Here is a 16,816-nt window from a genome sequence, read left to right as displayed (position 1 = left end):
AAAATGTTAAAATCAAATCTGATATTGTTTTACCTTTTATTTGGTGTGTGGAAGGTGTGCGGAAGAGGGGGTAGTCTAATACGGCGAGTATATAACAAACTCTGTATTTTAAGTGGAAATGTTAGGGGGTCGTCTTATACACCCAGTCGTCTTATACGCCGGCAAATACGGTAAAAATAATGACTATTGATACCTGTAACAACTTGGATGGAACTTAAATGAAAAAAAGCTAATCTCAAAAAATTACATATTGTATAACCCTATTTACTTGTATATAACATTCTTGGAATGACAAAAATTACAGAGATAGAGAACAAATGAGTGGCTGCTTGGAATTAGGAAGGGAGAGGAGAGGGAATTCCTTGGTGGTGATAAAACAGTTCTGTTTCTTAACTGTAGCAGTGGCTACATCAATTTATACATGTGATAAAATTGCAAAGACTACACACGTATATTTGCGTATACACACAAATAAAAATGAACACATGTAAAAACTGGTGAACTATAAGGTCTGTTCATTGTATCAATGTTGATTTCTAGGTTTTGATACTGTAAAATCTATATTATAAAAGGCCTGTGGCCATAACGACCAACGACTGGATGGGGAACCACAGAGAACCGGGTGGGTGGCGGCAGTGGCCGGAGCAAAGCAGCCCTGGTCCTAGGTGCCTGGCGGTGGTGGCTGGAGCAAAGCAGCCCGGGTCCCGGGTGCCTGGCAGCCGCCGGGTGAGTACGACAAGGCATGTGTGGGTGGGCAGGGCTGCATGATTTCACACGCTGGGCTTCTAGTAGTTATATATAAGATAGTAAGATCGGGGGAACTAGGTAGAGCAACAGAATCTCCTATACTATTTTGCAGTGTCCTGTGAGTCTATAATTATTTTAAAATCAAAGTTAAAAATATATTATGGTCACATGCTGGTGTGTGTGTGTGTGTGTGTGTGTGTGTGTGTGTATCATATGTATATGCATATGTATGTTTTAAGCAACTCTCAAACTTGTTTGGTACTAAGTAATACATAAAATACTAACAAATGCAATATTGTTAACCTCCATCTGTGAGCTCCATCGTGAACTATAAAATTGATTTGAGTGACATTTTGCATTGCTTGCACTGAGTCTAAAGCTATTAAGTTTATTCTTCTATCTATCACTTATTAACTACAAGTACCTTGTGTCATATCTCAGCTAGCATTTACTGACAGTTAGTATAGGCCAGGCAGTGTTCTAAGTGCCTTACACATTATCTCATTAACCCTCTCAACAATCTCATAAAGGAGGTAGTATGGCCCTGGCTGGTGAGGCTCAGCGATTTAGAGCATCGACCCATGCACAGAAGGATCTAGGGTTTGATCCCCAGTCAAGGCACATACCTGGGTAGCAGGTTTGATTCCTGGCCCTAGTTGGGGCATGTGTGGGAGGCAACCAACTGATGTGTTTCTTTCACATCCATGTTTCTCTCTCTCTCTCTCTCCCCCCTCTCTCTTCTTCCCTCACTTCCACTCCCTCTAAAAATCAATGGAAAAAAATACCCTCAAGTGAGGATTAACTAAAAAAAAAAAAAGTAGGTACTATAATTATTAATCCCATTTTATAATACATGTGAAGAAAATGAGGCATAGAAAGTTAAGTAATTTGCCCAAGATCACACAGCTGCAAAGAGCCAAGAGTCAAACCGTGGCATTCTAATACAAAGCCCTTGAGCTTAACCAATCTGTTCTATATAATCTCTCTAAACTTTAGTTTTCTCCTCTGTAAAATAGCTTTAATAATACATAAATAATACATAAAATAGCATACAGAGCTCAGTAAATAATAACTTTCAAGGGGATTACTGAAGAGTTGCAAATTAATAGAACTGAAGAAGGCCTATTTGATGGACATGAAGAAACCTGTTAAAGTCCCTGTTCTCAAATGCCAAGTGAGAAAGAAAGTCAACGGAAATTATGTTTTAAAAAGCAAAACAAAACATGGATAAATCTCACTATCATTATGCTGGGTGAGAGAAACCAGACATAAAAAAGTAGATACTATATGACTACATTTATATAAAACTAGAAAATTAAAGTAATCCATAGTGACAGAAAGATCTGTTGTTGTTTGGAGCAGGGAGTCAACAGGGTGTGGACTACAAAGGGAAACAAGGAGAATTTTGAGGTGATGGAAATGCTCTATATCTTGATGGTTTCATGGGTATATATATATATATGTAGATGTATATATATATACATCTCTTAAAACTCATTGAATTGAACACTGTAAATGGGTGCAGTTTATTGTATACAAATTATACCCCAAAAAAGCTGTTATATAAAAACAAAAATATTAATATTTTTCAAACAAGCAAATTGCCTTGACTTTAACCCTAACAATTTTTAATCTCAACAAAATAAAAATTTAATGAGGTAGCCTGAATACTGTAGAGTTGGGAACAAGTATATAAAATAAGTTATACTATTAAAGCACTATGAGTAGAAAAAGGATCTTTATCTGATTAAATTTTAAGATTCTTACTGAGTACTTCCTTAAACAGTACTACTTCTGTTCACTAAATTAAGACCAAGTATAGGAAGTTTACAAACTGAAAAGTAACTTTTTAAAATTAAATTTCTGATTTCTACAACAAAGGTACACAACGTGGAACCTACCATTCTTTGTTCAAATTCAAATCAACCAAGCCTCTGTGCTCCCAATCTCTTTCTTCTTTCAAATTTCCATTCCTGTTACCATGGGAACCTGCTAGCCAACAAGCCTTCAAGCATAGCAACAGCAGAAGCTTAGCAAGGGATGTGAGAAAGGGACAGAGTCAGAGGCCAAAATTTGACTCATGAGAATCAGAATTCCAATCTCAGTCACTCTACAAAGGTCTGGTAACCATAGAAATAGTATCCTACTGGGTTTGGAAATATTATGACTAAATTCACGAAATGTGAAGCCAATTGTGGAATGGCCTTGAAAATTCAAAAATAGTATTCAATTCTATTTCAGATCCAAATTAGAAAAAGAAATTAAAAAACAATTGTTTAGAATAAGTTTAAGTGATTACATATACCTTTAAAATTCTTTTTTTTGTAACAATAAAATTTCTAATGATAAAAGATCCAAAACTTTAATAATTACTTTGTATATAAAAAAATCTAGGTTTGTAAAACACCTTTAAGCCCAACAGATTTCCTTTACAAATCCTAATATTTTTAAATATCTCATTGAGCACATTAAATGCTTTCCAATAGTCTTTTAGTGAGTTGGTTTGCAGAAATATGCCATTATCATAGGAATATATTTATCTTCTTAAGTCAAAGGGGTGTCCCCAAAGCAGACCTTTAGGAAGTAAACTTTAATACTTCAAATATCATAAACAATTGTTAAGTACGGTCTGTCTCAAAAAGTGAAACGTTAAAAATCAAATTCCACCACACTTAATATTATTAAGTTAATTGAATACAAGTTTTTAAAAGGTATTCCTTTAAAGTGATTTGTCGCACAAGAAAATCAATTAGAAATTTTAAAAGCTGCTATTTTCCCCCTGAAGTCAGAAGTAACTAAATGCAATTAATTCTCCACTACTCATGTGTACATTTTTCAATTTAGAAGCTTCTTAACTCTGGCTGGTTTCCCTGTCACACAATACGCTTCTTAAGCCAACTCACTAAATTGTTGTTTGCTTAGGGAAAAACCACCTTATTAACCTAAACAAAAGACAGTAAGAGTAGCAAATCTGCTGGGTAATGCATGTATTCTAAAGATGTAAATCATTAATTTCAAGCATATAATCAAAGAAATTTCGTTTCCAAAAAGACTGTCCATAAAATGTTAATAATTTTATTAACCTACTGGTACATGATTAACTATTATGCCATTCCCTAAACACACACGCACACACACACACACACACACACACACAAAACGGTCTTTCAGGGCCAATTCACATATCATCTACAACTGATGAGTCTTCTCTTTTGAATCCCCTGAGCACTTTATGCCTTTATGGATTTACCAAATTCTTCCTTAAGTTTCAGTCATTAAATCAAAATATCTGTATTAAATACTTAAGTCTTAGGCACTGCAACTGGGTGCTAAACCAAAAAGGACCCTTGAGCTTTTAACAATAAAGTTCCTGTACTAATTTTATTGTTTTAAAAGCACAATGTGTTTCTTACTGAAAACCAGAAAAAAGAACATTAAATGAAGAACACAGAAAACACAAATAAACTGTACTAATTCAGGAATAACCACTGCTAGCCTTGGGGAAAAGCCTTCCAGATGAACATACTTTTTTTTTTTTTCAACCAAAGCAGGATGATACCATACATAATGTTTTGTTAACTACCCCTACTTTTTTTCTACTTATTAATCTATTAAGTACAACTTAGAATTTTGACAGGCAAAGACGGAGAAGAGAGTATTAAGGCAGAAGGAACATGAAAGGTCTAGGGATGTGAAAATTTGGTTGTTTTATTCCTTAGCTTAATTACACCACTTATAAGTATAAATATGTATGTTGAAAGCATCAAGTAAAGACCCCAAAATGGGCAGGGGGACAAAGTAAAAAACTAGTGTTCACAGGTTAAATGCTAAATGATATCTTTAGTGTTAGGAGTACCATTACTACCATCCTAACCAAGGATACTACTACTATCTACCACTCCTGGAGATTAAGTGGTTAGATACAGCATCATAACCATAACCATGAATACTACCACCTCTTACGAAATTCAGTTTATAAAGTTCATTAATTCATTAAAATATATATTTAGCAGTTACTATGTGTGAGGTACTGTTAGGTACAGGGTATACAAAGATGAATAGGACAGGCTCTGCTTTCAAAAGCAAAAAAGCAGCAAACAATCCTTTAGTAAGAACTGAATTTTAAAAAATGAAGACAACCTCACACCTATTAGGATAACTATTATCCAGGAAAAAAATACATAACTAGTGTTGGTGAGGATGTGGAGAAATTGGAACCCTTTGCACTGCTGGTATATAAAATGGAGCAGCTATAGAAAGAAAAAAAAAATGGAGCAGTTGCTATGGAAAACAGTATTGTGGCCTCCTCCCCCCAAAAAATTGAAAGCAGAGATTGGAACTGATATTTGTACAACCATGTTCATGGCATCATTATTTACAATAGCCAAAAGGTACAAGCAACCCAAGTGTCTGACAGATGAATGAATAAACTAAATGTGTGGTTTATACATACAATGGAGTATTATTCAGCCTTAAAAAGAAAATTCTGACACATGCTACATGGATGACCCTTGAAGACATTATATACTAAGTGAAAAAAGCCAGTCACAAAAATATAAATATTGTATGATACCACTTATATGAGGTACCTACAGCAGTCTAATTCAGAAAGAAAGTAGAATGGTGGTTGTCAGGGACTTGGAGGACAGAATAATGAAAGATTATTGTTTAATGGGTACAGAGTTTCAGTTTTGGAAAATGAAAAAGTATAGGAGAAGGTTATTTGTGATGATTACATTAACAGGTGAATGTACTTAATGCCATTGAACTATACATTTAAAAATGGTTGAAATGGTAAGTTTTATGCCATGTAAATTTTGCCACAATTATAAAATATTTTTGAGTAATATCTGTAAATACTACTAAGGAATATTTAGTACATATTAAGTGAAAAAGTAAAGTAGTAAAAACAAACAGTATGACACTATATCAAAGAAAGGTGAAAGAATATACAGATATAGATAAATATTATAAAAACATTTTAAATAAATATTATATTTACATTTTTAAAGGAAGTATAAACATTTTTAAATGAAAAGGTCAGAGACTAGAATGTACTTTGTTCTAAAGCTTTAAAACATAATTATAAAATAAATTTAAACCAAAATAATTGCTAGGTTGTTCCTCAAAATCAAATGAAACATTAATCTGTGTATTGAGTTTAACTACAAAGAGAAGTATTTAAGTAACTTTAAAACACAGTATTTGACTGTATATCCTTGGTAAAAGATATCCGTAAGCAAAAAGAAGCACACAAAAATATTAAAACTGATTTCAGTAATCATACTGTAATAATAATGAAATTATTCTGAAATATTACAATGTTTATCTATAATAACGCTTCAGTATAAAAAACAAAATTAAATTTAAATAAAAACTCTGAAATGTTATTTGAATTCAAAGTATCTGCACAAACTTATGATGTACTTCCTTAAAAAAATTAGTTCCTGGCTCTGTCCATGAAAAGGCCTAAAAATGATTAACCTACTATCAATAGGGTTAGCACCCAGATAGTGGTCTCTAAATATCATTTCTAACTAAAAGAAATCAGTACTCCCTAGATAAACTGATGATTCACGGTGTGAAAATTAATAAAGGAAACCTCAATTAAAATTGGGGTTGGGAAGATCTGTTAGAGGGAACTCTCAAGCTATTATCACTCATCGCTGCCAATTAGTCCAAACAGGAAGACTCAATTACAGAGTCAATTAATTCAGTTATAGATCCCAACCAATCGGAAAAAGGGTACTTGCACAGGAAGTACGTCTACTTTACTATTCCAGCAGGAAGTTTTCTTCTTGCCCATCCAATGAAAATACTGAAACTCAACCAATGAGAAGCCATAATTACCTATGAACTCTTACTTTCCTCCAATTAACTTTCATTTTTCCTTGCTGATAACTTCCTTGCTTTGCCCTCCTTACTATAAAAGCCTTCCATCTTGTATAACCCCTCACTAACCCCCCTGCCGACCTTATCTGCTTGCTAGAGAAGATGATGCCCTATTCATGAATTGTTTAATAAAACCAACTAAGTCATTAAATTTACTTAAAATTTATTTATTAACAAAGATTTGAGGCAGAATTTTATGAAATGGATTTGAATTATGGCAAGAAAGCTATTAGAAACCACTAGAGTACTGTAAAAAACACTCAGGAGCTACCTTAAAGAGGCTCCCACTACCAAAGATGGAATAGGTTGAGCCCCAATTAGAATAATAACAGATTGAAACATATCAAATGTTAAAAATATATGAGTTCATAAGATGCTTTAAAAAAATTACCTTTGGAGATTGTTTGGGAATCAACTTATCCTAAAAACTAATAAAAGAGTATGATCAAGTATTTATCTTATCTTTCTCATACAAACTGTACATCTAGTAGTAATAGGAAGTTTCTGTTTATAAAGAATTCCAGCTGAGAAATGAAGATGATAGAATATCATCATTTTGCAAACCCCTAATAAAATTATTGATATAGGAAATTGATCTAAAATTACAGAATGACAACTAGATATTATGTGCCTATGAAATGTTCTCCCCCACCATTCCACCAAAAAAGAAAAAAAAGGAAAAAGTCAAAAAAGGAGACAGAGGAACACGGTAAATACTACAGGGATGAAATCAGTAAACTAAAGACTATGGAAAACTCTACAGGACAAACATATTATAAGAAAAAAGGGAACGGGAAAAGGAAAGGAGAAATTATAAATTAAAAGAGACTTTAAAAGACATTAATTGAATGCAATGCATGAATCTTGATTTGAAAAGTCAACTATAAAAAAGATGTGAAGTGTTCAGAGTAATTTGAACATAATTGGGTATTTGATGATACTGAGGAAGTGATAAAGGTATGGCGTTTATATATTTTCAGAGTCCTTACTTTATAGATATACTAGAGGCCTAGTGCACAAAATTCATGCACGGGGTGGGGGGTCCCCTTAGCCCAGCCTGCACCCACTCTAATCTGGGATCCCTGGGATTGGGCCTAAACCAGGAGTCGTACATCCCTCTCACAATCTGGGACTGCTAGCTCCTAACTGCTCATCTGTCTGCCTGCCTGATCGCCCCTAACTGCACCCCCCACCCCCGCCAGCCCGCTCACCCCTCACCGCCTCTCCCTGCGGACCTGATTGCCCCTAACTGCCCCCCCTGCCAGCCTGGTCACCCCCAACTGCCCCCCTGCTGGCCTGATCGCCCCACGCAGCCTACTGTTCAGTCTTTTGGTTGCCCCATGCAGCCTACTGATAGTTACTGTTACTGTGACAGCATTCTGGACAATTCGCATATTCCTCTATTATTAGTATAGATATAAATGGAATATTTATAGATGAAATTGTGGTGCTCATGACTTTCTTCTAAGTAAACCAGTTGGGTGTGAGGTCATGAGTGAAACAAGACTAGCTACAAGTTAATAATTTTTAAAATTGGATGATGGGTATATGGTGTTCATTATACTATTCTATCTATATTTCTATATAATTTTCCATAATAAAAAACATAGGAAATAATGCTAAAATTTGAGTTTGGATAACTGGGAGACTGGTTCAAACATGCTTTATTCTTACTGAACCATAAAGGATACCAAGGATATTTAGGCAGGCTTTTAGGCTCTATGTCAGGGGTGGGCAACCCCTGGCATGCCAGTAACTTTTGCTGGCACGCGAAACCCTCTCTTATAATCTTCCATTTACAATTTTTTTCTTAATATAGACTTTTTTATTTTTCAGATAAATTCAGTGTAGCTGCATCTTAGATAAACAAATAATTTTACATAACAAGTTATCTTAAAGACCATAGGCATGGATTTTTTATCATCATATACTGTGTTTTTGTCGCTCGAACAAATTTTATTATTTCTTCAAGGTTCTTCACATATGTACACCTTAAGAGATATCAAGTAGGAGTAACATGTTCTCAAAAAATTAGGGTTGGCATGCAGAAGAATTCTGAGTCAGAGATTTTGCTGGTTTTGGCACACACTCACGAAAAGGTTGCCCACCCTTGCTCTAGTTCTCACTAGATCTATACTTCTGTCAACTTCATATGCTATAGAAAATCTTAATGAGAATGACAAAAGAAAACAAGAAATGGAAGCAAGCACAAACCATCCCAGGAGTTTTCCTCTGATTTTCCTACAGAGGTTTAATTTCAAAATAAGAAAAAAAGAACAGAGACATGCAATCAACCTCCCAAAGAAATTAGGGTGACAGGCAACAAAGAATAATGCTCTGCACTTTAACTTTTTAAAGGTCTTTAATATACCGAATATATCACTATATCATTTGATCTTAACAATATCCTTGTCAAATGGACAGGGATAACTTCATTTCCAAGAGGAAAACAATACAAAGAAGTCACAAAACTAATTAGTAGCAAAAAACAAGTCTTCTCACCCCATTCTAGTGCTTTTTCCACTGAACAGTGCTCTTCCTATTCAATTTAATTATTCAAAATCGAGAAAAGGCTGCTCAGATCTCTTTTATTATCATTAAAGTCACAAATACACAAATACCTGGTAATGTGTGGGTTGGTATATATAGTTACTGACAATTTGTTATCCATGCTGTACAGCTTCCAAAAATTTACTTAGCAATTTGGACAGCTCAAAATGGTTTGAGAAACTCTTTTCTGTCAAAAGCCACTGATACTCATGGGAAAAAGAAAGACATCACATTAAAAAGTTGTAAATATTTAGTGTGTCTGTGTACACATGTGCATGGTTTGGAAAGTAGGGTAGAGAAATAAACATACCAGCAAAGGATCTTCTTTTCCAACTTAATACAGTGATACTTATCCAATTATTTAAACATTTCCCAATTTCAATGAAAGCATAGACTTGAAATCCTCTATGTACTATGAAAGTATATCCAACTTGTTGATTGTAAATAATCAAGTTCGAGATAACCCATATCCTGTACTTGCTCTCATCTGTGTATCCCTAGCTCACTGTTATTTACTATCCTATTGCAAGCAATTATTTTGACTCACCAAACATCAGAACAGAAATAAGCCAGGCAGGTGTGATGCCTGGGCCTGCTGAAAGATGCGACACCTAGGAACCCATCTTTGAATCCAAATCTCACAGCGAACACTCAAGAATGCTCCCATTACTTGCTCCTGGTAAAAGCTGGCAGACATATATCTAAAGTTCCTGGATGAAGGGTGTCATCAGACTTGTAAGGACCCAAGAATCCTTATTTCCTTTTGGAAGTATGTTGTGTTGACTGCCGAGTACCTTTTACTATTGCTGAAACTTCACCCTCTCAAACCGTCAGATGACTATAAGTATAGTAGCACTGTCCTGATATGGCAACCATACTACAGGCAACTATCTCGAATATTAATTACTTCAAATCAGCCTTCTCTTAGAAAGTATTACCCACTTTGGTGCTTTCCCTAGAATACGTGAAACCCAAACCAAGGCAACTTCATTGCCAATAAAATATCTAGACCACCTGGCCTTATTTGTGAAGAAGGTAGAAACAGCTTAACATGCCATCATTATGAATGTTCCACGAGCCTACAAGTTCACTTGGAACACATATATCATCTTTCTAGTACTTTCTCTGTAGGATTATTTAGAAATGGAATTTGGAATAACATCAACATTTCCGGATCACCTATTGTGTGCCATGAATTGTGCTATCTACTTTATAAATCTTTCATTTAAGCCTAACAGCCCTTCGAGATATTTTAATTATTAATGTCTTTTCACAAATGAAGAAACCAAGACTCAGGGATGGTAAGTGATTTAACTCCAAAGTCTTAAAGTTACATGGTACAGCTAAAAAGTGAACCCAAATCAGTACAAAAATCTTTATGACCAGCTTCTTACCACTCTCTTTGCTTTCCAAAGGAGTTGTACTAACCTGTAATGATACTAGAAACAAGGGTACTTCTACTTCAATTTATTTTTGTGAGAAAACTGATGGCTTTAATGCACAGCAGTGATTACCATGCCTGGAAACAAATTACTGTATTAAAACCAATGTCCATTTTCATATATCCTAATCTATCAATCAATATCAAATCTCTCTTTACTACTAGTTAGACCTTATGTAATCAGAGGAAGAGCAGAAAATGTTTTGTTCAACCTCTATAACATCTTCATATATTTGGAATATATAAGATGCTCTCCACATTTTAAAATCTATGAATAGTGATCTTTCTACAAATTTTCCTAGATAGATTTATGTTAGTCTATTTGGAAGTAATGAACCTTTGAATTTTATTATAAAACGAAGAATTCCAAAACATGTAGGCTTCAATTTACTGACAGCACTGTAACAATGGATTAAAGACTAAAGTAGAAAACATTCTTTGTAAATTATATGTATTATATAGCCACATTAATATGAGGAAATGAGGAAATGGTAAAAGCTATCACTTTTAGAGTACTTACTATGTGCCAACTACTTTATAGTACATGTGGTTTCAAAACTTTACAAAAGCTTGCATGATTATTAACTCCATTTTACAAGCAAAGAAACTATGATAAGAAAAGTTCACATAACCTGCTCAAAGTAATATAGCTAGAAAGTGATAGAGCTAGAATTCAAAGCCAGGTCTGTCCAAATCCAAAACATATGCTCCTTATTGCCACCATTTACTGCCTCCTTGTTCTTATCTGGTAAACATGTCCTTGTCCACAACTCTAAAACCAGTATAGAAACACATGCTTATTTAAACCTATTATTAATTACATCCATTAATTTGTCATAGTTTCTTTGTTGCCTGTCACCCTAAAATCAGCCCTAGCTGGTTTGGCTCAGTGGACAGAGTGTCAGCCTGTGGACTGAAGGGTCCCAGTTCGATTCCAGTCAAGGGCACATGCCCTGGTTGTGAGCTTGATCCCCAGTAGGGGGCTTGCAGGAGATAGCCAATCAATGATTTTCTCTCATCATTGATATTTCTCTCTCTCTCTCCCCCTCTACCTTCCTCTCTGAAATCAATAAAAAAAATATTAAAATAAATTAATAAAGTAAAATCATTAAAAGTGCCTAAAAATTAACATTAGAAAAATTTGAGTAAATTTTCATAAAATCTTGAGCGATCAAGAACAGATAATTCAGGTAGCAAAAAATTTTTGTTGCTTCCGAGTTATTGTTATTAAAAAATACACAAAACTGATGTAAACATGGTAAGCCAAAAAATCATTTTAAGCATTTAAAAAAATTGAAATACTGTAAACCACTAGCCTAAAGACTGAACAAAAGAACTCTTTTTGCAAAATCACATTACCATCAATACTTAGTGAATGAATTATGGATATTATTATATTCTGTCTTTATCTAAAGTTTTATTATCAGCCAAACAACAGAAAAAATGTAATCATAACTTGGGCAATTTTAAACTCCTAAATGGCTATCATCTTCCATGTTTCAGTGTTTCAAATTTCTTTATAAAGTATGTCTAAAAAATAAGTAACATTCCCCAAAAATCAATTCTTCAAATATTAGAGTTTGAAGAACCTAAATCTAGAACTTTTTAATGTACAAGATGTAGTTTAAAATAACATATTCTTTCCCTTTTGTTTATCAGACACATTCATTAGATAAGTTAACAGGGCAAAATAAGAATCATTTTCTAAGATATGTCAAAGAATAGATTAAGTCTTACCTCCATTGCTAAAGCTGCTGTCTGTTGGTCATAATGATTCAGAAGATTAGGCATGAAGGTAGTATTGTAAGGCAAATCTTGGCACATCCTCAAGGTAATAGGTTCACAAGAAAACAAACTGTGCCCACCTATATGCCCCACAAACATAGTCAAGGGCCAAAGATAGAAGACGATCCAACTCATAGCCATCCTTCTTGGATCTGAATGAGATTTGGACGATCAGGCCTATATGTATTTTAGATCTTTGTACACCTGCAGGTCTCAGCTTGAAGAAGTACTCTTCTATATTTTACTATTAAGTTCTTCAAACAGTTAAATACTCTTCACACTGTCAGAGGTTTGTTAGCTTGATCTCACAAAAGGCATTTGTTTTTGGTTTCACAATACAGGAAAATGACATCATCTTGTCTCTTCTTTTCATTTTATTACATAGGGCACTTTTGGCCAACATATCAAGTTGATCAACCACATTCCCAAACAACAGATTCCATCTTAGAAGAGCTATTTCTTCCTTTGACTGAAATACCTGAAAAGTATTTTTTTTTAATGGGAGAAATTAGTCATTTCCTCTAAAAGCCTTTGATAAGCTTAATGTTGTAGGATTGAAAATCCCTATACAGAAACAGTTGTATTTATTATACTATAACAATAAACTATCAGAAAAAGAAGTAAGCAACATTTGATGAGAGATATCATATTAACCTAATAGATAAAATACATAGATATTTCATAAAGATATAGTTTTTCTACCTTATCATTTACGCTATACACTAAAACAATCCTTAAATAATACTTAAAATATAGAATATTAAATGTCAACTGTAATCGGAAAAAAGTATTTAAAGGTAAAATTTCTTCCCTTTTAATTATTTATATAACATATGGTCTAATTTGTCTATATTGATAGCAATTTTCATTTACCACAAGCTGTAACTGACTCATTTTGAACAAATTTCATGCTATTGTCCTAAATTTTATTTAAATAGCTGTCATACTTATAATCTAAGCTACTGAATTTAAAATTTATTGTATGTGTTTTCATCATTAATAGTGTATTTTTACATTAACTGATTTGGCAGAAGGTATCCAAAGAGATGAAATATAGCCCTAGCCGATTTGGCTCAGTGGATAGACTGTCAGCCTGCGGACCAAAGGATCCCGGGTTCCATTTCTTATCAAAGGCACGTACCTTTTGGTTGCAGGCTCCTCCTTGGCCCCGGGCCTTGATCGGGGTATGCGTAGGAGCCAACCAATCGATGTGTTTCTCTCACATTGATGTTTGTCTCTGTCTTTCCCTCTCTCTGAAAGATCAATGGAAAAATGGGGGAGGATTAACAACAACAACAACAAAACACAAATTAAAAAAAAACAAAGAGATGAAATATAAATAAAACAAAAATATATGGATTCAGCCCTGGCCAGGTGGCTCAGTTGGTAGAAGCATCCTCCTGTACACCAAAAGGCTGCAGGTTTGATTCTCACATACCTAGGTTTCGGGTTCAATTCCAAGTCGGGGTGTGTATGGGAGGCAACCAATCTATGTTTCTCTCTCACATTGATGTTTCTCTCTCCCTTCCTCCCTAAGAATCAACAAAAAAAATCTTTGGGTTAGGACTAAAAGAAAAGATAATGGATTCAAGCTTCTTAGTAGTTGTGTGAATGGGAAACAGCACAACTTCTCTGAACTCAGAATTTTTTTTCCTGAAAATACCACCTCTCTAATAAAGATTATATAGATAACCCATGGACACAGACAATAGGGTGGTGAAGGCCTTGGGGGGTGGGGAGGAGGCCAAGGGGAGGAGGGTTAGAAGAGGCCAATGCGGGGCGGGGCGGGGGGTGATACACTTTCAACAATAAAGATTTTTTTAAAAAAGAGACAAGGTATGTAAAAGTATTCTATAAATGATAAAGCAGCATCAAAGATTAGTGTTTTTTTAACCCATTGTACACCATAAGCGTCTACAGATGCAAGAGCTGGACCTTCCCCACACTCCACTCGTGTATATAAAAAAAAAAAATGTTTTCCCTAAGTGGCAGCCCTGACCAACTTTAAAATCATTTCTTGTGAGAATTTTCAGTGGAAAATATTCAAGAACACCCGAATTATAATATATTTATTTTTATAATATTCATTGCAAATTGATTTTTTAAATTAAATTCAAAATATTGTGGCGTGTGGGGATGGTTTCCGTTTTGGACATGTGACAGTTAACTGAATTACAGTATAGGCTACCTTTTCAACCAATATTGAATTGGCAAATAGAAGGCTCTAAAAGTAATATCAGGAAATTTTCTGATTGCATATCTTTTCAGATAGCACAAAAATTTAGTGCCACACACAGATGCAAAAACATTTGATCACGAAATCTTTTATCACACAGCCAAGCTGCAGAGAATAGAAATTATCCTTAGAAAGTCAAAGCAGGAATAGGAATAATTCCCAGTTAATTTTCACTAAGTTTTAGAATCTTTGACTTGCCTCTACTTTTCTATTGGCAAAAATACTTATTTCATTTGGGGATAAGAAGGTGTAGGTGGATTGGAAGGCAGGTTTGGTAGGAAAAAAGCATATTCTAAGTTATAATACTTTCATTTGGTTCAGTGATGATTTTAAATTTGCTTTCATTGCATTTTGTTTCATATGCATGGGACATTTCTGTGTTTGTTGTAGAAAGCCTAGTTTGGGAAAACATGATAAGATCAGGTTCAGAAATTCTCAGAGACCAAAGTTAATTAAACAACTTAAATACTAGGGCTCATGACAGCTTAAGACCTTGAGACCTAGAACTGGTTTGGTTTAAGCAAGGCATGAAACTGTCCTTTGTGCACTATCAGTTCTTGGCTCCTCTGCATCCCAACCTTTAGTTACTAGGCAGAAAAAACTACCTGTATTTGGAAAAAGTAAAGGAATGGCTGAATCTTTGCACTTTCTCCCTCTAGTATATGATCATGAGTAGTGGAAGAAAAAGAGAAAGTGTGTGGCCTCTTTAGAATTAGTAGCACCAAAGTTATGAGCACTCCCTGCCCCAAACGCCTAATCTCTCTATATCAAAATCTCTAAATCAGAAATCTTTGTAAAAGCTTCTTGGCCTGCCATATTTTTTTTTCCTCCTTCAAGCTGGTCCCAGAAATGTGAAGTCTGGCTATAGGAAACTGATATTAAATAGCCATTTATATTTACTCTTAATGACCATGCAACACAGTAATAATTAGCATATCATTAAATATGTGTCAAATAACTGCTGAAAGCTTTATTTGGTTACAGCATTAAAACATCCATATAAGATCAGTCTTTGTAGTTTGTTGCTTATATAGCATGTTCATCTGCTTGCAACTAAAAAAAATTTAAAAGGAACATTGCTCCATGTTAAATATGTATATAATAATCTGAATTTCAAATATTTCACTGGATAAATCTATTTTTTCAAGAAGTGATGGTTTCAAATTTATGACTCAAAGACTACCATATAAAACTTGAGGAAAAGCCTGGCTAGTGTGGCTTAATGGTTGAGCATCGGACCCATGAACGAAGAGATCCCTGGCTTGATTCCCGGTCAAGGCACATGCCTGCGTTACAGGCTTGATCCCCAGTAGGGGGCATGCAGGAGGCAGATGATTGATGTTTTTCTCTCTATCTCTCTCTAAAAATTAATAAAAACGTACTTAAAAAAAAACTTGAGAAAGAACTGGGCAATACCTCATTGGCTCTTTAAAACTAGATGAAACATTCCCTTAACACTTTTTCCTACTCTGTTTTACCTGATTTCTTATTAATTATTCCTTTTGCCTCATTTGGCAGCAAAGCTTCCCACCATCTTATAAGTTTTCTTTATATCCTACGACATCCACATTACCACATATCAAAACTCTTGTAAAATCTATTATGTTAGGGTGGGCTAGGAAAATAATCCTATCTAATAAAAGAGAAACATGGTAATTGGCGTACGACCGCTACCCTTCCCATTAGCTAACCAGGGCGATATGCAAATTAACTGCCAGCCAAGATGGCGGCCGGCAGCCAGGCATCTTAAACTGAACAGGAGGCTTGCTTGCTTCAGTGACAGAGGACTACAACGTTCCCCGCCTGCCTTGCGGGCCTCTGAGCTCCTGAAGCAACACCTCCAAAAGATACAATGTTTCAATTGTAGAGCTAAAAGATGGTGGTTAATTTGCATACACCAGTTGCCAGGGAAGACTAAGGACAAAATGGAGGCCAAGCAGTACAGACAGAGCCAAGGCTGCAGAGGTGGGAGGCGGGAGGTGGGAGGGAAAGCCCAGTCACAGTGGCTGCAAGCTGGAGGGGCAGCGGCTGGGAGGGGAAGGGGCAGCTCCTGGGAGCGGGAGGGGAAACCCGCCAAACTGCCTGGGAGCTGGAGGGGAAACCCAGCAGGAGGGGCTAGGAGTGGGAGGGAAAACCCAGCAGGAGGGGCTGGGAGCGGGATAGGA

At 35.2% G+C, this 16,816-nt stretch overlaps 1 protein-coding gene across 1 annotated transcript in view; it reads right to left on the bottom strand.

Annotated features, from left to right (window-relative positions):
• The window catches only part of FZD3 (frizzled class receptor 3), a 91,454-nt gene extending 77,790 nt beyond the window's left edge, over window positions 1-13,664 (bottom strand). Inside the window, exons 1-2 of the mRNA XM_006774759.1 lie at window positions 13,557-13,664; window positions 12,368-12,893 (exon numbers count right to left, since the gene is read on the bottom strand). Coding sequence (XP_006774822.1) covers window positions 12,368-12,556 — 189 coding nt within the window. The 5' untranslated portion in view covers window positions 12,557-12,893; window positions 13,557-13,664. The remainder of the gene's footprint in view (window positions 1-12,367; window positions 12,894-13,556) is intronic.
• Between the last annotated feature and the right edge of the window lie 3,152 nt (window positions 13,665-16,816).

The sequence above is a fragment of the Myotis davidii genome, unplaced genomic scaffold (assembly GCF_000327345.1).
Source record: "Myotis davidii unplaced genomic scaffold, ASM32734v1 scaffold524, whole genome shotgun sequence".
Lineage (NCBI taxonomy): Eukaryota > Metazoa > Chordata > Mammalia > Chiroptera > Vespertilionidae > Myotis > Myotis davidii.
Note: the sequence above shows the minus strand (reverse complement) of the source record. Positions and strands in the feature narration are given on the sequence as shown.